This window comes from Balaenoptera borealis (genome assembly GCF_965194805.1).
Source record: "Balaenoptera borealis genome assembly, chromosome: 10".
Taxonomy (NCBI): Eukaryota; Metazoa; Chordata; class Mammalia; order Artiodactyla; family Balaenopteridae; genus Balaenoptera; species Balaenoptera borealis.
In genome coordinates, this window is record NC_138874.1 from 59,982,755 (window position 1) to 60,004,468 (window position 21,714).

At 42.1% G+C, this 21,714-nt stretch overlaps 2 protein-coding genes across 7 annotated transcripts in view; both read left to right on the forward strand.

The window, feature by feature from the left end:
* Positions 1–4,837, forward strand: part of SAMD8 (sterile alpha motif domain containing 8) — a 111,916-nt gene extending 107,079 nt beyond the window's left edge. The window contains exons 8-9 of the transcript XR_014249401.1: positions 892–4,349; positions 4,782–4,837. The gene's annotated coding sequence lies outside the window, so the exon portion shown is untranslated. The remainder of the gene's footprint in view (positions 1–891; positions 4,350–4,781) is intronic.
* Positions 4,214–19,293, forward strand: VDAC2 (voltage dependent anion channel 2). 6 transcript variants are annotated; one of them, XM_082408808.1, is made up of 11 exons: positions 4,413–4,577; positions 4,782–4,836; positions 5,739–5,844; positions 5,923–5,994; positions 6,870–6,919; positions 10,049–10,201; positions 10,298–10,350; positions 11,302–11,529; positions 12,854–13,004; positions 15,503–15,560; positions 18,907–19,293. In XM_082408808.1, the coding sequence occupies exons 4-11, from the start codon at positions 5,928–5,930 to the stop codon at positions 18,996–18,998; spliced, it is 852 nt and encodes a 283-aa protein (XP_082264934.1). In that variant the 5' UTR covers positions 4,413–4,577; positions 4,782–4,836; positions 5,739–5,844; positions 5,923–5,927; the 3' UTR covers positions 18,999–19,293. The 6 variants fall into 6 exon arrangements, with proteins under 6 accessions (XP_082264931.1, XP_082264933.1, XP_082264930.1 ...); XM_082408809.1 differs by having other exon boundaries at positions 5,926–5,994; XM_082408805.1 differs by lacking the exons at positions 4,413–4,577; positions 5,739–5,844 and adding an exon at positions 4,214–4,349.
* Positions 19,294–21,714: the final 2,421 nt, after the last annotated feature.

A 21,714-nucleotide genomic window follows, 5' to 3' on the forward strand; every position in this document is an offset into this window, starting at 1 on the left:
AACATGCCCACCAAAGCCCATGCTCACCCTCTCCATATCTGGACCAAACTGTGGATACAGAAGATCTCAGTTTTCCCTGTTGAAAGAGTCCTGAGCCTGCTTCTGGGGCCTGCATGGACTTTGTCCTCAGAGTCCTTTCTCTGGAGCATGAATTGAACTGCCAGTGACACACCGCTAAGCCCATGGGGTGGTCAAGGAGTGAGCTATGTGAGGGAGGATGGAGCTTGCATGTGCAGGCTACGGTGTACCCTTCACACTGTGGGGCGGAGCCTGGGGCAGGAAGAGAAGGAGTGTGTATCTAGGGCTGGCTCTTCCCATGTGACCTCATCTGGCACAGTCAGGATTAGGACTGAGTCCTAATGAAGGAATCTTGAAAACCGACCTGGCTGGATTTCAGAACTGCTGTGAACTCCATGTACGTCCTGCTTCCCCTTTTTGACCAGGGGTGTCTTCAGCAGTTATCTTGTGCCTAACCTTCTCCGTGTGTGTTGGATATGTGTATGTGTAGGGGTAGGCAGATTCTCTTTACTTCATAGATCTTCAGATTAAGAGGAACTGTACTGGAGCTGCCGTACTTAAAGGAACTACACCTGACAAGCCTCTTGCTGATGCTATAAATGTGAAGGTTTGGGGGAGGCTTTAGGAGGGAGTTAGTGTATTTTCCGTGTAGAAGAAATGTAAATAATGTGACCAGAGTGTTGACTATGGTAGTTTAAAATATATCCGCAAATTCTTTGATACTCCTTTCAAAAGGAGGAGCCTAATTTCTCTTCCCTTGAGGGTGGACTGGTCTTAGTAACTCGCTTCTAACAAATAGAATAAGGCAGGAATGACAGTGTGATTTCTGAGGCTGGATCATATAAGACATTGTGGCTTCCATCTCTGTCTCAGATCACCTGCTGTGGGAGAAGCCAGGGGCCATGTCATGAGGACGCTCAAGCAGCTGCCCTATGGAAAAAGCCACATGGTGAGGAACGGAGGCCTCTTGCCGAGAGCCACGTGAGGGAGCCACCTTGGAAGCAGATCCTTTAGCACAGTCAACCCTTCAGATGACTGTAGCCCAACTAATATATTGACTACAATCTCATGGGAGGCCCTGAGCGGAGAACTACCCAGCTAAGCGTAATTTTTGACCCACAGGAAGTTGCAGATAATAAAATGCTTGTTGTTTTAAGCTATTAAGTTTTGGGGTGATTGGTGACACAGTAATAGCAACTAATATTATACTTATTCGGTCTTGACCTCACTTGACCACTCCGCAGGATGTGACACTGTTCAGCACTCCCTCTTCCACCCACTGCTTTCCCACATTGGCTTCCAGGAAAGTACTTCCACTTGAGTTTTCTTTTGGCCTCCTAGCCAGTCTTTGTCAGTTTTCTTCATTAGCTCCTCTGCTACTTGTCCCTGAAACAACCACTTCTCCTAAGACTTCTATCTTTATTCCTATCACATTGCTTATGGACTTTAATCACACCCATGATTAGTCATAATTAAAACTAAAATTTTCATGTCAATGTCTCCTCTCCAGACCTGTCTCCTAGGCTTCTGCTTATAGGACAACTCTATTTAGAGTTGGTGGTCCCTGGCTCCTCATACTTATTTGAAATTGAATCATCCTCTTTATCTTCACACCTGTCCCTCTTCCCATAGCCCTTCCAACAATGAGTGAGACCGTTGTCCTCCCAGCTGCTCAAGTCAAAAATGTTGCTCCCAGCCACCCCAGACTCCTCCTTACTTGCTGCTTTCAGGACCTTAGTCCTTTGACTCCAGCCAATATCTTTAGACTCATCTTGCAAATTTTTCTACAGGTTTTTCCAGCTTTACTTAATTACTTGTGGTTTCCAAATGATTCTTGCCACTTCAAGCCCCTGAATGGCTTTGCATATGCCTCTTTCTAGAATTTTGCTTCTCCATCCTTGACCTGTTGGCTTTCCAATTTTGATAAGTCCTACTTTCAAACTTTAGTGCAAGCATCTCCTCAGTCTATCTGTGCCCACAGTTCTCTGTGCTTATGTTTTGCATTGTCCTTGCAACTCCTGAATTCTCCATCCTACTTTGTAGGGCAATTCTCCATGGTATTTCTACATGTCTTGTGACAGCTTTTATCTCAAACTATCTTCTTAAGAATGTTTGCATAGCAAACAGCCTTGGGAGACAGGGGTAGTAACTCCCTCTGGGACAGGAGGCAGAGGGCAGATTTTATTTCCAGAGAAGTATAATAATGTATGTCTCTGGGGCAAAGACTGGGCAGGTTAGCAGCTCTGATAAGGCAGGAGGTTTTCTAAGTTTAGGATTCCTCAGCTGTGACACAAATGCATGGTGTGCAGTTTCTACCTAGGGTGCTCTGCATCACCCCTGTGGAACACAGAGGGCAAGGGGAACTGATGTGAACATGAAGCTTATGCTGCCTGCTGAGCCATACATAATAAAGTCCTTTGTCTGAACTTCAAGTTTCATGTCTTCTGCCAGCATCTATGAACCTATGAAACTATGGCAGGCTAACTTGCTAGCTTGCACATAGGGAAAATCTTGGACTCTTCCCAATTCTTGACACCTCTCCACATGCTTGACTGTAAGTGCCTTGAGAGCAGGAGCTGTGTCTGAATGGACTTTTCTTCCCTTGTGGGTGACACAAGGTAGTTGCTTTATAAGCGGTGGCTGCTACTAATGATGCTTTGGTCTAAAGAGCTTTGGATGTAAGCACTCAGATATATTTACTGAATCCAACTTTGAAATAAATTGCCATGATTCTGCTGCTGGTTTTAGATATTGTGTACATTCCTTGGAGTTGTAGAGGGTGAAGGCTCAGGTCTGTGTTCTGTGGCACAGTGAAATTCTCTGGGGGTTAAAAATGCTAGCTAGTTCACAGGGTGATAAGCCCTACTGCAGGTAATGAAGGTGGCTGAGCAGAGTCTAGGTTTTTCTGGGAGGTGGTATATTATGCTGCAGTTGTGATGGGATGGCATTCTCTGCCATTAGTCTCACAGTAGCATCAAACATGGCCAGAGCAGACCAGTTCCCTGTGGAACCAGACTGACTTCAGACCAATCTGTCTGAGCTTGAATGAAGGAATTTATCAGTGCTTCTGGTGCTTGAACTTTTAAGAGCAAAGGCTCTTCCCTTCCTCTAACCCTTTGCAATGACTAATCCCAACCATGACTAGGCAAGATTGGTGGCTGGGTTTGCTCATGGCAGGGAAATCCACCAGGCTGCAGCTTTAATCCGGCTTTGCATTGTGGAAGCCTGTCTAGCTATCCTTTTTTCCTGGTTTAGGAGGAGATGGAACCTTGTCAGCATTTGAGCAGAGGTGGCTTTCAGAGCCAGTCAGGGGTCAAAAGGCTTTGCTCATAGTCTACGGCCAAATGGTTATTAAAGACCACTTCATCTCATTTAAACTTATAAATAAAGAAACTGGGGTACAGAGGGGATAAATTGCTGATAATTGGCGATCGATTCCGGAGCCTAAATTGACTCTATTTCCATCTCAGTAGACGCCTCACTTTTTCTTATTCCCTTGGCTCCCTCACTCTTCCTGCATACCCAGGGAACTTGAGTGCAGCATTCTAATGCTTGGTCGGCATGATTCCTAAATTTTCTAGCAGGCTTGACTCACTAAGACAGCTCCAGTTCCCTGACTGTGTAAAGCAGTCCCACCTCTAAGCGAGACGGAGGCGGCAGAAAAGGAACCCTAGGGCGTGAGCCGAGGAAGGGGGGCGTGCGGGGCAAGGCGGGGCACCCCGAGACGTGCTCGTCTGTTCAGGGAGCGGCAACCCAAGAGAGACTCTCAGGTCGAGTTCCGCCCTGCAAGGCGATTACACGGTGGTGGGAGGCGGACGAAGTAAGGGCGTGCACAAGAGGCGGGAGGTGCGTCTCTGTGCCCCACTCGTTTCTCCTTGGGCCAGGAGAGAGAGACAGTCTTTCAGAAGCGCACGCTGCACTTGCTCAGTGTAGAAGGGGTAACGCTCAGCTGACTCCCTCCTAGACTGGGGACTGGCTCTGCAGGGTGTGCGAGCCACAGGGTGTGCGAAACTCTCCAAAGGGAGTTGGAGAGAAGTACGTGACCCGGGGTGCGCGGCCACTCCCAGTCGCGCCAAGCCCCGCGCAGGCACGCGCCTGAAGCCCCGCCCCGCCCGTGACGAGCGCGCGCGGGGCCTCCGCCACATCCCTAGCCCGCGCGTTCCCCTCCACGCTGCCTCCGCCGTTTCCCGCCCCCTCGCCTCAGGGGCTGCCCTCGTAGCTGCCTGACTTGAGGTCCGGCAGCTTCTGCTTTTCCTGCCCCTGCCGAGGGATCGAGGCAGCTCACCCCGTGGGCAGAGGTGCTCTCGGAACACGTGGCCGTTTCGGAGCAGGTTGGAGTGAGCAGCGGACGGCGCTGCGGGGACAGGCGCGGCGGGCAGCCCCAGGGGCAGCGGCAGGGTCCTGGCGGGGGGAGGACAGGGTTGCGGCGGGCGGAACGGTGTCTCCTTCACTTCGCCCTCCAGCCGCGGCAGCTGCAGCGGGACGCAGAGCTAGCCGAGCGGCCTCAGCTGCTAGCGGAGCGGCAGCGGTGCCTGCCCCTCCCCCCAGGAGACCATCAGGTACCGCCGCGCCCGCCTCACTCGGACCTTGGGGCCTAGGCTCCGGCGGCCAAGCAGGACGCCTGAGCCGGACTCGGGGTCGGCCCCGACTCCCTAAGATGGCCGCGCTGCCCCGCGGCCCCTCTCCCCTCTGTCTGAGACCCCCTTCTGATCCCTTGATTCGCCTCTGAGCCCCGCTGACCGCACTTCTTGTTCCTCCCTCAGATCACCTCTCCCCGCGGCCTCGCTATGGCGACCTACGGACAGACCTGCCCACGGCGTAAGTAGAGCGGCGATCTCTGCGGGATGGGGCGGCGGTGTCTGGGTAGCCGAAGCCTCCCGACGAGAAAATCGCAGCTTCTTTCCCCCTCTCTCTCCAAGAGCTTGGAAGTTCGCCCCTTTCGGTAGCCACTCCACCGTCTGACTTCCCTGGCTTTGCGGCGGAGGGGCTGGGTGGTTGGATTTCGGATAGGGGGACTGACTAGGCCTGGGGAGCTGGTCTATGGCCGCATTCACGTTCAGCTTTGACGAACTCAGAAGCAGAAAGTTATTAATTATCGGGTTCAGCTTTTGCAGGATTGGATCAGTCACTTTTTTAGAGGAAGTAGTAACCCCCCGTGTGAGGGCGCAAGGTCATTCATTACATGTGCTCCTAAGGGCGTGGACGTGCTATGTAGGATGAATGAGCTGGTGTAACGACCTCAGATTGCTTGCCCTTATGCCTCACAGCGTGGGCCGAGGACTTGAGTGTCATATTAATATGTTTAAAGTGCATTTGATATTTAGTTGATGTAGGCGCTTGAGTGAAACATAAATGGGTGTATTTTTTTTTTAAGTTCCAATATTTAAGTTTCAGAAATATGAATTATCTTTCTCTTTCTACTTCAGAATATTGGTTTTGATCTCCTTGAGGATACTAAAGGATGAATAGGGGGGAGAGGGACTTGTCTTAGTTTTTAATTTAATCTCATTTGGTTAAAACAGCATATTCCAGTGAATTTTGGCAGGTATATCTGTATGTACAGATATATACGTGTGTATGTGTTTGATTCTTTGTACTAGTCCCATCCTAGGAAGTGAGGCTACAGGCACTGTGTAAATTTAGGAATAGAAAATCTTTTTACATTTTGGAGGGAATTTCCCAAGTTTGTATAAGCACTTAACTGTGATTATCTATTTTAGGAATAAACCTTTGGTGCCGATACCTCCTTCATGGATCGTACTAGACTACAGTGTTATTGTAGCTTCTAGTGGTATCAAAACCAAGTTGGACTGCTTGGATTTAAAGGTAGCAGTGGGTCATAAGCTAGTTCTTGGACAGACTGGGGGAGAACAGGGACATTAACACTGGAATGTTTCTTCCCAGCAGCAATGTGTATTCCTCCATCATATGCTGACCTTGGCAAAGCTGCCAGAGATATATTCAACAAAGGATTTGGTAAGAAATGTTTTAAAAATTTTAGATCTGAAGCGAAAATGTGTGTTTGGATTGCTCAGTGAATTAGTAATTTCTTCAGATTGTAAATACCTTGCTGCAGTAATTCTTCTATTAGCTACATTTAAGATAATATTTCTGTTAAAAGAGTACTGTAACAATCCACATTCCCCTCCATCCCACATTTCCTTCCTCCATCCCAGTGTCCTCCATTTTTTCATACTTTAGTTCAGGGAATTTACCTTTAAGAAAAAAAACAATTGTGCTTTCATTTCGTTCGGATATAGTTTAGGCCTTGGTTGACTAGAATTACGATGTTTTACTGTTTTTTGCATTTATGGTGGTGACTCATAAAGGGTTATGGGTTTTTGCAAATAAATATGGGTTTTCTTAAAGATTTTGTTCCACACCCCACCCTCCCTATCCTTTAGATTATTTCCCCAGTTGTTCAGATTATTAATTCCAAAGCGAGGTATGCCTTTGGGATAAATGTTCTAAATGCCTGTATTATAATAAACTATTGACTGTTCGGATAGTCAAGTTGAATTGATTTTCTGATCTGATGTTTAGGTTTGAAAAGCATTTTTTAATAAATGCTTTGATAAGATGATTTGAAAGCTATCTTTGAGGGTGGGTGCCAAATACATACCAACATACTAGGCAAAGCTTCATAGAGGTGTTCTGTCCTTTACATGTTATTTACATAGCATAATTTAAATTGTTTTCATTTAAATATTGTATATCAACACACATTTTTATCCCCCTCTGAATATGTGAAATCTTTCTGGTTTTTGTTTTTTTAAATGTAGAGTCAGCTATTGGTATGCATCTTTTATACAAAAAGATCATTTTGATCTTCTTTTGCTCTCTACTTGAAGGTTTTGGGTTGGTGAAACTGGATGTGAAAACAAAGTCATGCAGTGGCGTGGTGAGTGTTAGGTATTTGATAAGTTCTGACGAGCCTTTATACAATTTTTCAACCCATAAAATAGTCATAACTGAAAGATGTCTACCCATTTTATCTTAAAGAAGGAGCAAAAGATAATTTCGTTTTAAGGGAATTTTATCTTGATTTATTTTGGCTTTGGATATGATTTCTGATTTTCATGTGGTCTTTTGCCATATTACTTTGTATGCACAAGGAACTCAGGAAAGACTCTGGTCATGTGGGATTCTGTTTACTCAGTAAGGTTGCAAGCTTAAAGGCAGGGAACCTGTTATACTTTTTTGTAACCCCTTCTTTTAATGCCTGTGAAAAACATTAAGAGTTCTGGGCATAAAAATATTCAGTAACTCTTAATTTGAGTGTACTAATCATTTATGTAATGGTCATATTCTAGCAGCCCGCCTTGGGGAGGGTTTCCACGTGTATTTTGTGAATTTAGAGAGTCCTAAATTTGAGTATTTTTAAAGAGGTTACTATTTTGATATTTGGATGTCTTGATCCTGCCTAACACTCCCTCAAAGAGAGTAAAGTAAAATTTAATTTTGTGTAATTTTTTTCTTCGAAAATTTTTTGTTTTGGGATTGTTTTGGGGATGGGTATAGTGTGTGCATATTGAATATTATTGGTTATTTTGATAAATTCTTCCTATAGTTGTTAACGCCCTTAGTGCATATAACTGGTATTTATTTAAATTAATCATTTTGTAGTTTCTCAATGCCTAGACTGGGATTTCTGGGGTTTTATATTGGTCACATCTGGTTTTTGGTTTCTTTGGTCCGAAAGGAAGCCTGAGTATTTAGTGTGGTTGAGTGACTTACTTGCTCAAGGTAACAGGTTACAGAGCAGTGACTTAGTGTTTGTTTTGTGTTCCCTCTCTTAACCTGTTGCCCCTTATAAACCACTTGCTGTGTATTTGCTGAAACACAAAAGGCCTTCTAAAAAAAGTAGAACACTCAATTCTTGTGTTTAAAAAGCTTGTTGGCTGGCTGGAGAGCCAAAATAAACTTTAAAGTGGGGAACAGTCAGAGCAGTATATCTAGTACTAGATTGTTTGATAAATCAAAATCTTTGTTGGAAAGGAAAGGCTTATTGTGGATAGGAATTTTATGAAATTAAGCTTAAGAACATGAAGGATATGTAAGAGCTTGATTAGATATAGTATGTTTTAATTTACATTTAATGTATGTAATTCAAAAACATGGTACTGATCTTGTAATATGTACCTGGCCCCAAATAGTCCCATTTCTCACCTGAATTGCAAAGATGTCTGGGCCACTGCAGAAGGTAGAAGCCTAAATGTCTTGGTGAGGAGTGAAAGGGAGGGTATAAGCTCTACCAGTGGTGTCATCTGACCCAATTCTGGTCCCAGATCACAGTGTGATCTTCTTGGTTTTGTGTCTTGAGGACTCCTTGGCATGTACTTAGCATGTATATAAGCTGGCTCAGTCTGTGGGCTGATGGGTGGCAGTGGGTGGGGCCTCAAGAATCATTAATCATTGTCACTCAGGACTAAAAATAGCTACTCGTACACATTTGCATTTCAAATCTGTTAGAGCGTGGCTCCATATATATTTTATTGTTTTAATAATGCATTCTTGTTGTGTAGAGCATGTGAAAATGTGCAGAGCTTTCAAAGTCTCAGTCCAATTTATCCTCCAGAGGTAGGTTTTGTTATTACAGTTGAGGTAACTGAGACCCAGAAAAGTGTCTTCCTCAGTGTTACTCATTTGGTAAATGCCAGCCAGAACTGGATGTCAGGACTCCTAATTTCATATCCAGTGTTCTTCCCTAACACAATCTGGTGCTTTTTAGTATGGGCATTGAGTGCCAAGCTTTGACTTGAAATTTCTGTTACTGAAAGCATCTAATTTCAGGAGATTGTATATAAGACCTAAAGAATTGAGTCTGTTTCACGGCAGAGCAATAGTTACACAAATGCTCTGTTTTCTAAGTGAAGGATGATTGGTCTTTTCTCCTATTGATAGACTTTTTGATATTTCCTCATTCTGCAGGTATCACAGTTTCAGGTCGAAGGCTTTTCTTTATTAGATCAGATTAGCCATCTTTAAATTTGGCTTTCCAATGGCCTTAAGAGTATAACCATCATTAGCAGTCAGATCAGAACCCTCAAACGGCATTTTTAACATTTTATCTTGGAAGATTTCATTTTCTTGCCTGTATACTAAGCTCTGGAAGGTTAGATTTCTGGATTATCTGTAGCAGATCTTGAATTTCAGTTAAGCCCTCTCCATATTATGCCTTTCTTTTCAGTTGGTGTGCAATTAGGGATTGGCAAGTTATTTATATTTGCTACAAACATAAGATTATATAGTGCACTTCAAATTGATCACTGCATAGGTTATTTTTTCTACTAATATCATCAGTTTTACAGAGTATAGTTTATATTATGCATGATATAAACCAGTTATAGAGTAAATCTATAATTGCCCTCCCCGTTTTTTTTTTTTTTTTTTTAATGAGAATGTGAAAGATGGCTGGAAAGGCATTAAACCTGATGAAGACTCTTTATGTCAGAAACAATATTGAGGTTACCAAAGAATTAAAAAAAAAAAAAACTTGTTTGTGGCATAGATTCTTACAGTGGGATGCTTTCCTTTTAAGGATTTTCAGGAACCATTTCATAGTAAATTGTGTATAAACTCAGATTTTAATGAAGGGGGTCTGATTAGCCATACTGACCTATTTAGTGTTTCATTCAATATCAGGCAGATTGGAAGCAGTACTAAAACATCCATCCACCCCCACCTACCTCCCCCACTGATTTTTTTGAATCCCAAATAAAATCACCTTAGCAGAAGTTTCCTTAAAAGTTGTATAGTTTGTTGTTCACTTGAGAATCAGAAACAAGTAACTTTTGATCCATTGGTTGGAAATGTCAGCGGTAGTAAGGTGTAGTCAGTAACTTACAGGCTAATTTGTCGCTCTTGTATATACTCAGTAGCAGAGGGTAGGAGTGTTTGGGAAGCTAGAAAAAAGAGGATTAGTGAAATTATTGTGTTTCAGTGGGTTTTTGTGTGTGTGTGTGTAAATTAGGAAGTGGATTCTTCTAGGCTTACGAGAAAGTTCCTGAAGTTTGTCTTGTCTTGTTAGGAATTCTCAACATCTGGTTCATCTAATACAGACACTGGTAAAGTTACCGGGACCTTGGAGACCAAATATAAATGGTGTGAGTATGGTCTGACTTTCACAGAAAAGTGGAACACTGATAATACTCTGGGAACAGAAATCGCTATTGAAGACCAGGTAACATTTGAAAATGTGCTTTAGTATTAATTATTTTATTTTTGTATTTCAAAAAAGAAATAGAGCTGAAAACAAATTCTTTTTCTCTCGAAATAGATTTGTCAAGGTTTGAAACTGACATTTGATACCACCTTTTCACCAAACACGGGGTAAGCATGGACATTTTTATCTGCTTTAAATTTAAAAGCATTCTTCTTTGGTATATTTAAGAAAGGTGCACATTCAGCTGCCTTGTGGTGGTGAATTTCTGTTTCTGCCTTTGGAGCATGAGCAGTATGGTTGTTGGCTTGCCTTCAAATATTTGCCTCTTACTGTGACACTAACTTGGGTACCTAACATGTTTTTTGTAGGCTTTTGTGACTGATAACCAGTTCTGCAAAGCAGTCTTCCTATGGTGGTGGTGGTCCAGTTGCCCCATGTGCCTGTCTTTCAGTTCATTGAGCCATATTTTTTTTTACCTCTTATGATATCTTGCTACCTCTTATACAGGCATACCTTGGAGATATTGCAGGTTTGGTTCCAAACCACTGCAATAAAGTGAATATTGTAAAAAAGCGAGTCATACGGATTTTTTGGTTTCCCAGTGCATATAAAAGTTATGTTTACACTATACTGTTGTCTGTTAAGTGTGCAGTAGCATTATGTTGGGGAAAAAAACAATGTACATACCTTAATTAAAAAATACTTTATTTGTAAAAAATGCCAACCATGATCTGAGCCTTCACCAAGTCGTAGTAGTAACATCAGAAGATCAGTGACCACAGATCACTGTAACAACTGTAATGCTAATAATAATGTTTGAAATATTGTGAGAATTACCAAAATGTGACACAGCAACACAAAGTGAACAAATGCTGTTGGAAAAAACACCCAAACAGATTTGCTTGATGCAGGATTGCTGCAAACCCTCAATTACTACAAACAGGTGTGGGGGGGAGGGAAACACAGTAAAGTGAACTGCAGTAAAACAACGAAGTGTGCCTGTACTCCCCAGTTACAGTGAGGTTCATTTAAATCTGTTTTGTGCCCTCTGTGCAGAAGTTATGTCTGTAAATCTTTCCCACTGACATCAGTTTTAAGACAGTTTGTTCTTTTTCCAGAAAGAAAAGTGGTAAAATCAAGTCTTCTTACAAGAGGGAATGTATAAACCTTGGTTGTGATGTTGACTTTGATTTTGCTGGACCTGCAATCCACGGTTCAGCAGTCTTTGGTTATGAGGGCTGGCTTGCTGGGTACCAGATGACCTTTGACAGTGCCAAATCAAAGCTGACAAGGAATAACTTTGCAGTGGGCTACAGGACTGGGGACTTCCAACTACACACTAATGTGTGAGTATTTCTTTTGTGGGATATTATGATGTAGGACCTCAAAGTGGTATTGATGTCTCCTGTCATCTCCTGTGAATCTAAGTACAACCTAAAGGAGTTCTCTTAACATAAAAAGATCATCCTTGGGCATTTCTAGAATGCCCTTCAGAAGTGTACAGTAAAAACCATTAGTCTGAGTTTTGGTGCTGAGAGAGTAAATGTTCATTTCGCATGAGGCTTGATGTGCTTTGGATTTTTAGAAGAGGCTAAGACGGGAGTTCCTTGGTGGTCTAGTGGTTAGGATTTGGAGCTTTCACTGCTGTGGTCCGGGTTCAGTCCCCGGTCAGGGAACTGAGATCCCACAAGCTGCATGGTGCGGCCAAAAAAAAAAGGCTAAGACATTGCCAAACTCTATGTGCATTCATTTGACTTGATTGTCTGTGATGTGTGAGGTGCTCATTTGATAGGATTACCTAAAATGTATAGAGTTTTTACCTAACCCAAATTAAATGTATATGTAGAAAGGACTTAAAAAGAATTTTTTCCCTTATAAAAATGATGCATTGGTATATAACAGAAGTACAAAGAAGAAAACAAAAATTTTTCATAATCCCACCATCTAGATGTATAATTTTTGTTAATTGTTAATGCTTTGCTGTTTCATCTTTTTATATGTGTGTATATAAAATACATACCAAAAAGTCTGTTTTGTAACCTTCTCGCCCACCTTAATACATTTTGATCATTTTCCTATAGCATTATGTATTCTTAGTGATTGTTAGTGGCTGCATGATAATTCTGCTGGATAGATATACCATGATTGATTTGACCAATCCGTGTTTTTGGACATAAGTTGGGAAAAGACCATTGATGACATTTTTTAAAAAAATTATTTATTTTATTTATTTGTTTTTGGCTGTGTTGGGTCTTCGCTGCTGCACGCGGGCTTTCTCTAGTTGCGGTGAGCGGGGGCTGCTCTTCATTTCAGTGCGCGGGCTTCTCATCGCGGTGGCTTCTCTTGTTGTGGAGCACGGGCTCTAGGCGTGCGGGCTCTAGAGTGCAGGCTCAGTAGTTGTGGCGTACGGGCTTAGTTGCTCCACGGCCTGTGGGATCTTCCTGGACCAGGGCTCGAACCCATGTCCCCTGCATTGGCAGGCGGATTCTTAACCACTGCGCCACCAGGGAAGCCCCGAAAAGACCTTTTAAAACTAAAGTTTTCAGTGGAATACTAGAGACCCATGTAAGCAATGGCTTTTATTTAAATGTAATGCTACAATATCAGCCTTGTGCCTTAGACTTTATTACATTGTCTAGTCTAGGTTGACTAATTTAAAATATCTTATAGCAATGATGGGACAGAATTTGGAGGATCAATTTATCAGAAAGTATGTGAAGATCTTGACACTTCAGTAAACCTTGCTTGGACATCAGGAACCAACTGTACTCGCTTTGGCATTGCAGCTAAATATCAGTTGGATCCCACTGCTTCCATTTCTGTGAGTACTGCTGTGGGCTTAGAATGGGATTTTGGTTGTGGGACTTAATCTTTGGGTATATTGGATTGTGTTGAAAATTTGAACTGTGGTTCACACAATTCCCAATTTACACACAGATTGGGACTAGAACTCGGAATGCTGTTTTTTTTGTTGAGACGGAGATGTTTGCTATCCAGGCCACAGGAGTTTGTTTAAATTAACTTCAAAAGCTGCTGAAGTAGTGTAGATAATAACTATGAGGGCCAAGCCTGTCCAAACCCAGGGAAGCCAGTGTTTTGGGCCCTGGGCAGTTCTCATCCTGGTTGGAAGGTAATACTACTCTGTTACTTTGTGTTTGTCTTTAATGGTTTACAAAATATCTTCAGATTTGATCTGAGCAGCCAGTGGTACACATGCTGTTTTGCAAGTGAAGAAACCAAAGTTTGGAGAGAGGAAGGACTTAGACCACAGCTAGGGAAGGAAGGAAAGAGAGGTAGGGCCAGGACTGGACTTGCATGTCTTTTGATTTCCCTTCTGTCTAGGGTGACGAGGTAGCTCATCCTGCTTTGCCCGGGACTATCCCAACTTGAGCACTGAAAGTCCTGCATCCCAGGAACTCCCTCCCCTCTATTGTGGGTTGGTTGGGTTGCATGGCCACCCTAGTCCTGTCCTTACACTCTTTCTGCTATTTCTTCCTTCAGTCATAGTGGATTGTGGTAGGAGGGAGTACAGTGTCTGAGGGTATAGAGCGCTGGCTCCAGTTTCAGGCAGATCAGTAGCTCTTCTTGCGTGTTAGTTGCTTACAGGTCAAGCACTGTATGTACTAGAATGAAAGAGAGTTAAACCTTCCATGAGAGTTATTTCTGTTACATAAAGTCATCTTCATTCCTGAGGACGATATGGTTTGATGATTTAGGCAGTTAAGTTTTAGCCCCATTCTTGTTTTAGCTTAGCAGAGTTGTAATCAGAGAGAATGAGAAGCACCCGGAATGCTTTTCCTGTTGGCAAGGCAGTGATTCATTTATTTTTCCCTTCTCTATTTCTAACTACACTGTAGCAGTAAAATCCTTAGGATTCACACAGCACACTATTCTGTGGTAGCTACATTGCTAGTCTCTTCAAATGTATGTCTGTGGCACCATCACAGGTTTAATGCCAGCAGAAGATGCAGCTCTCTCACAGTCTAAAATGGGAAGGCAGCTTGGGACCTGTGTGCCAGTGAGTGACTTCTGGGGATTAGTTTGGAAAACTATTGAATATTTAGCATGGTCCATCTAAGTAGTGCTGCTGTTACCCTAATCAAGCATAAAAGCATTGCGTAATGCTCCATTAGTTTCATGGTTGACTCCTAAAATAGTAGGAGCTGTTTTATTGTTTGGGGCTCTTAATTTGTTTGGCACAAGATGGTTACTAGTGGGGCATTTCTTCCTTAGACAGATAACTCGCACGGTCATTGGTGGCTCATGAAGACTTGGCTGTAGTGCCAGGTGAATACAGGTGTTGTTTATGTGACTTTTGCCTGTATAGTTGGATCATTTCTCTCTCAGTTGGGCTGTTTTGATATACATTACAAAAGAGTGTAGACATCAAATCATTTCCAAGTCTGTTTTGATCCCAGAGGCTGTTTATTATCTTTTTATTACCATAGCGCTCAAAATGCTGAAGAGCAAAGTTGCCTGACTAGGCAACCTAGGCCATGGAGAGCAGGGTGAGATGCCCCCATTTACAGCCATAGGCCTGTGGTATGGTTTAAGTGATGTCAGTGGTGGGAGAGAATGGAGCTAGAAGCTTTTCCTGACCATGTCTTGCTCTTCAGGATTCCTTCCGGCCCTTTAAAGTCTGTGACTAAAATCCTAAAATAGTAGAATTGTACAAGGAGGGAAGGGTCTGGATTGGTAAATGATGCCCCTTTGGAACGTCTTCTTAAGCACAGTCTAGTTATATACAGCCAAGACTCAAGGGCATTAATGAGAGGTGTGAGAAAATGAGTTAAAGGAGTTGTAGTCGTCTCTTTCTTCAGAGGAAGTGCTTGTCATTTGGAGATTTAGAACATGCATGGTTTAGATTCTTTAGGAATACCCCTGAAAGTAGTGTGTGTCGTAGTCACAAATTTAAACTGTACACATGCCATACTTTGAGGGTGGTGTGTGTGTCAATGTCATGTAGTTAGTGAGCCTGGTGAACTTCCATTACCCACATTCTGGTATGGTTTTATGTGCTAGATTAGACTCAACAAGGACAGTTTTTATGAGAGTGCTTAGGCTTTTGTGCTATATGGACAATTTGGGGTCTGTGGACACATCCCAAAAGATTGAAAGAGTTTTGTGTCCTGCTGACAATTTGAATTTAGTGGATGAGGATTAAGTGGCACCTAGTTTTTGCTTAGCTTAATACAGTATTAAATTTTATTAACTCGTGGAAAAGTGAACGCGTCATAATTGTATGATAGGGAAACACCCAGGGGCTTTGTCTCTCCATTCAAAAATTTGTCTTACATTTGTTTTTGCATTTTATCTTAGGCAAAAGTCAACAACTCTAGTTTAATTGGAGTGGGCTACACTCAGACTCTGAGGCCTGGTAAGTATTAAGGATTGTTCTGATAGTGGTTTCAAAATTAGTTTCATTTCTCAGCTTCTTTTTTTTTTAATAGAAACTTGAGTTTATGCTTCAAAAGGCAGTATTAAGAGAAAGAAAAGACATACCATAGACTGAGAAAAATGTTTGCAAATCATACAAAGGTCTTGTGCCCGTAACACATAAAGAATTCTTACAACTCAATAATAAATATGACAAACAACCCAATCAAAAAATGGCAAAAGACTTGCAAAGACATTTATATGAAGACATACAAATAGCTAATTAGCACAGGAAAAGGTGCTCAGTGTCATTAGTCATTAAGTAAATGTAAATTAAAACCACAATGAAATACCACTTCTACCCACTAGAATGGATATAACATTAGAAAATAACAAGTGTAGATGAAGATAGGGAGAAGTTAGAGCCCTCATACAGTGCTGGCATGCACATAAAATATTACAGCCACTTTGGAAAACAGACTGTTAGATATTTTTTTTTAAATAGATCTTTATTGGAGTATAATTTCTTCATAATACCGTGTTAGTTTCTGTTGCACAACAAAGCGAATCAGCCATATGCATACATATATCCCCATATCCCCTCCCTCTTGAGCCTCCCTCCCATCCTCCCTATCCCACCCCTCTAGGTCATCACAAAGCACCGAGCTGATCTCCCTTTGCTATGCTGCTGCTTCGCACCAGCCAGCTATTTTACATTCGGTAGTGTATATATGTTGAAGCTACTCTCACTTTGCCCCAGCTTCGCCCTCCCACCCCATGTCATCAAGTCCATTCTCTGTGTCTACCTCTTTATTCCTGCCCTGCAGCCAGGTTTATCAGTACCATTTTTTTTTTTTTAAGATTCCATATATATGTGTTAGCGTACGGTATTTGTTTTTCTCTTTCTGACTTCACTGTGTATGACAGACTCTAGGTCCATCCACCTCACTACAAATAACTCAGTTTCGTTTCTTTTTATGACTGAGTAATATTCCATTGTATATATGTGCCACATCTTCTTCATCCGTTCATCTGTCGATGGACATCTAGGTTGGTTCCATGTCCTGGCTATTGTAAATGGTGCTGCAATGAACATTGGGTTGCATGTGTCTGGTTTTCTCAGGGTATATGCCCAGTAATGGGATTGCTGGGTCATATGGTAGTTCTATTTTTAGTTTTTAAAGAAGCCTCCATACTGTTCTCCATAGTGGCTGTATCAATTTACATTCCCACCAACAGTGTAGGAGGGCTCCCTTTTCACCACACCCTTTCCAGCATTGATTGTTTCTAGCTTTTTTGATAATGGCCATTCTGACCGCCGTGAGGTGATATACCTCATTGTAGTTTTGATTTGCATTTCTCTAATAATTAGTGATGTTGAGCATCTTTTCATGTGCCTCTTGACCATCTGTATGTCTTCCTTGGTGAAATGTCTATTTAGGTCTCCTCATTTTTTAACTGGATTGTTTGTTTTTTTGATATTAAGCTCCATGAGCTGTTTGTATATTTTGGAGGTTAATCCTTTGTTGTTTCATTTGCAGATATTTTCTCCCATTCTGAGGGTTGTCTTTTTGTCTTGTTTATGGTTTCCTTTGCTGTGCAAAAGCTTTTAAGTTTAATTAAGTCCCATTTGTTTATTTTTGTTTTTATTTCTGTTGCTCTAAGAGGTGGGTCAAAAAAGATCTTGCTGTGATTTATGTCAAAGAGTGCTTTTCCTCTAAAAGTTTTATAGTATCTGGTCTTACATTCAAGTCTTTAATCCATTTGGAGTTTATTTTTGTGTATGGTGTTAGGTAGTGTTCTAATTTCATTCTTTTACATGTAGCTGTCTAGTTTTCCCAGCACCACTTATTGAAGAGGCTGTCTTTTCTCCACTGTAAGTTCTTGCCTCCTTTGTCGTAAATTAGGTGCCCATATGTGCGTGGGTTTATCTCTGGGCATTCTATCCTGTACCGTTGATTTATGTTTCTGTTTTTGTGCCAGTACCATACTGTCTTGATTACTGTAGCTTTGTGGTATAGTTTGAAGTCGGGGAGCCTGATTGCTCCAACTCCGTTTTTCTTTCTCAAGATTCAGCTTCTTCTTTTGCAGACCTTTCAAGCATACAGAAGAATTGACAGAGAGTACAATGAACACATGTTTACCTTTTGCCACAGTTTTTTATTCCTTTCCTTTTTTTTTTTTTTTTTAATGCTGAGCCGTTTGGAAGTTGCAGCTATCATGACATTTCCCTAAATGCTTCAGCATGCATCTCCTCAGAATAAGAACATTCTCCTGCATAACCACAATACTGTTATCACACCTGAGAAAGTTAACAGTGATTCCATATTATTATTTAATATCCATTCTCTATTTACTTTCCTCACTTGTACCTGAAATGTCTTGTAGTAATTTTTATTTCTCCAGTCATAGTTCACTCATAGCTTTGGTTGTTTGGTCTCTATAGTCTCATTTACTTTGCATAGTATTTTGAGCCTTGCTGTGGTTTCTAGAGCAGTACTTCTCAAATAGCAGTGTGTGCATGAATCACCTTGGGAATCTTATAAAAATACATAGGTCTGGGGCGAGGGGTTCTGACTTTCTAACAAGCTCTTAGGTGATGCCAGTGTTGCTGGTTCTTGAACCACCAGCTGAAGAGCAAGGTTCTAAAGCACTTGGAACTTTTTCCCCAGACTTTTTGACTGTTTTGAAACCTAAAGAAAAGAATGGTACTACGAACACTCATACCTTCCCCACATTGACCAATTACTAACATTCATCTTGTTTGTTTTATCTCTCCATGTCTGTATACATAATCCTTCTTTTCTTTTTTCCCCACATATCCTTATGAATTATTTAAATATATGTTTTCCAAACACACAGACACATCAGCCCTAGTAGCATACATATCATGAGAGTAAGACATTTTTAACTGCATCGTTTTAAAGACATCATAACTATAATACTGTTTTCACAGCTAAGGAAATTAACAGTTTGAAATGGTACCTAATATATAGTATATATTTGGATTTCTGCACTTGTCCCAGAAATGTCTCTTAATTGTAGCTTTTCCTTTCCAGGATCCAGTTATGGTTGTCTTTTAGTCTGGGTAGTGTATTGAACATGATTGTATTTTCCAGAGCTGTTTGAGCTTTATTATGAACGTTCTTATGCTCGGGGACTAGATGCCTTCCTTACTGTGGATGTGCACATGAATTGTCTGGTGTCTCAGATACTCCCAAGCGCCCTCTGGTGGCTGGCACTAGTAGGTCATCTGACAAGCTGAGGAAAAGTGACAGGTTGTGGCGTGACTGCAGACTCCCATGAGGTGTTTCAGGCACATGATGCTTGTCTGCTTTTGTTTACAGGTGTGAAGCTTACACTGTCTGCTCTGGTAGATGGGAAGAGCATTAATGCTGGAGGCCACAAACTTGGGCTTGCCCTGGAGCTGGAGGCTTAATCCAGCTGAAAGAAACCTCTGGGAATGGATATCAGAAGATTTGGCCTTAATATATTTCCAGTGTGACCAGCAGGCTTCCCCCCCACCCCAAGAAGGTGATCAAAACAAAGGATGATCTAAACAAGAGCTGTATTTTAAATATTTAGGCAGTTACTTGTTAGCTGGTTTCTAGTTGAATTGGTTATCTATCTAGTTACCAGTGCTGCAGTCGTGCAGTCACCTATACATTATTTAAATGTATTTAACTGTTAAATGCGCTACCCACCAATAATGAAATAGACCTTTATGAAAACTGTGCAGTTGTGTGCATGTTTGTTTTTATGTTTCTTTTAACATTGAATATTGCCATTGAATGAGATGGATCAGTGGATGTTTTAAGATGAGGTTAAAATTTTTTGTTAATTTCAAACATCATTAGAATTACTTTTGGTATCCCAAAACATTACAAATTATGAATAAAACAAGTATACATAATTTATGACTCTAAGTATTTGCAGAGTTAAAAACTTGGCAGCTAGGGTCAAATCTTCCTTGTATCTAGCTAGTACTTTATTTTTCCAGTGAGCATTTATTTTGCTCTTTTCATAAATCTGTGCCACAAAGTCCTCTGACCCGAGAGTAACTCCATGAGATTTTTAGACTACAATAAAGTAAGAAGATACATGCCTTTATATCTTCAGTTTGTAAATTTGAAAAATTACATTGGATCATCGTGAACTCCAGGAAGAGTTAGCAAGTGATGAAAAAAGAGAAATGAAGGGATGGTGCTGAAGGTTGTATACACCCACCACACCCCTTTGGGTTATTGCTTTGGAAATGATCCAGGCCCTAGTCAGGTGGGATGGGACGAGGTGTAGGGAAAGGGAGCAAGGCATAGACAGACAGTGTCAGTACCCAGAGGGTCTGTAAAATGGAAGTGTATGGGCCCCAGTGAGAGGTCGTTACTCATTTCTTTTCAGGCAGACACTGAAAAGCTTGGGCCTAAGTTTGTGACCAGAGTGCCTTCAGGCTATGTGGCCATTGGCCTTAATCTGGACTTGAGCTGAATGATAGAAATTAATAGATGATTCTGGTTGGAAAAGTAGGAAAGAGGAATTTTGATGGGAGAAGAGTTAGATACCATCAAAGGTTAGAGAAGGGTTTTGTTGAACAAATTCATAATACTAGATCTGTGGTATAGTTTGAAGTCAGAGAGAACAGATAAGAAAATGTAATACTTACTCATTACCCAAAAAAGTGATACATGCTGAAAATTTCCAGGTCAAGAAGAATCTGATGAGAGATTAGCAGCCCAAACAAGCTTTCCATACAGGTGGAATGGGGGGCACAGAGGCCCCTTGTGATCTCACTGTTTGTCCTAAGGGACTGGCTGGAATGGCCCATTGAATAAGACACATAACTTAATGGCAGTAAGTTGGAATTTGAACCAGTTTGTTTGAATCAGGCAGGACCTATTGCTAGGTAAGAAAAAAAACAGGAAAGGGTGTCTGCAAGCTAGGTATGAAAGCGTCTCTTGTGTTTTCAGGATAGATACTTAAGAGTAAAATGGACCTATTCACCCATGTGCTTCTTATATACTTTTATAAGTGGGAGAGAGGAGGATAGTTTACAGCCAGGTTCCTGAGGGTTGTCTGAAATGCAAGTATATATCCCAAATGCTGTAGGGTTGTGAAAGTTGCCAACTGTGGGCTCATGGGGCTCCTGTGGCCTTGATATGTTAGAAATTAATAGATGATTAATTTATTAATCAGCAGCCTCCAGGTTCAGTTCCACCACCCAGGCCTAACAGATGGTGGCAAAACCTAATTCTAGGCTGATGCCATTTCTGCCTGAGGCCTGAGGCAGTGTTGATGGAAAGGACACTTCATATCTGAGCCTGATCTTCATTTGTGGTGTGGAGATAAGATCTTCCTATGGATTGTGGAGGTTTAAACCAGAAGAGTGAAGCACCTGGCTCCCTCTCCACTTTGGCTCATAGGCTCATAGATGTTTGTGTCGGAAAGCTTAACTTTCTCTTCATCTTCCTCTGGGGAACTTGTTAAAAATTGCCTCCTACCTATTGGCCTGTCTGCTTCACACCTCTGGCCAATGATCCCACTCAGTCTCTCATGTTCTTCAAGGACTTCAGGGGGAGGACAGGATATATACTCCAGTCAACCTTGAGGTCCTCAGGTCTAAGTCAAGTGGCCTGGTCTCAGGTGATGTTGACCAGGGCCTCCACTGCAGAGGTGAGGCCAAGCTGACAGTTCGTGACAACATGGGCAAACGGCCAGCAGAATTGGCATAACCTACAACACTTACACGGAGCAAGGCCCTTTTCCTGCCATCGGATCCCAGATTGGTCTCAACTAGTTCCAGCTGCACTGAACAGGAACTTCATTCATTTGCCCCTCTTAGGAAGAGGTGTCGGAGGGAGACCACAGGGGCTCTACCAGGCTTCCAGCCCTCAGATCCTGTGGAGGCAAATCTCCACAAGGAGCTGGGGTTTCTGACCAACTGCATGTGGGCAGGTCAATTAAAACTTCTGATATCCTGCTTCCAGTCAGCTGGAAGCTCCTGTGGTCAGGCCACAGCCCTGGTGCCAGAGGGTCCTCAGGAGTGTGCCAGGGAGGGGATGAACATCTGTGGCCTCAAGGCTCCCTTTTGTTGAAGATGTAGCCAGTGCGGGGCCTTCCCTCCCTACCCCACTTCAGCACATATGGAGGCTCAGAAGATG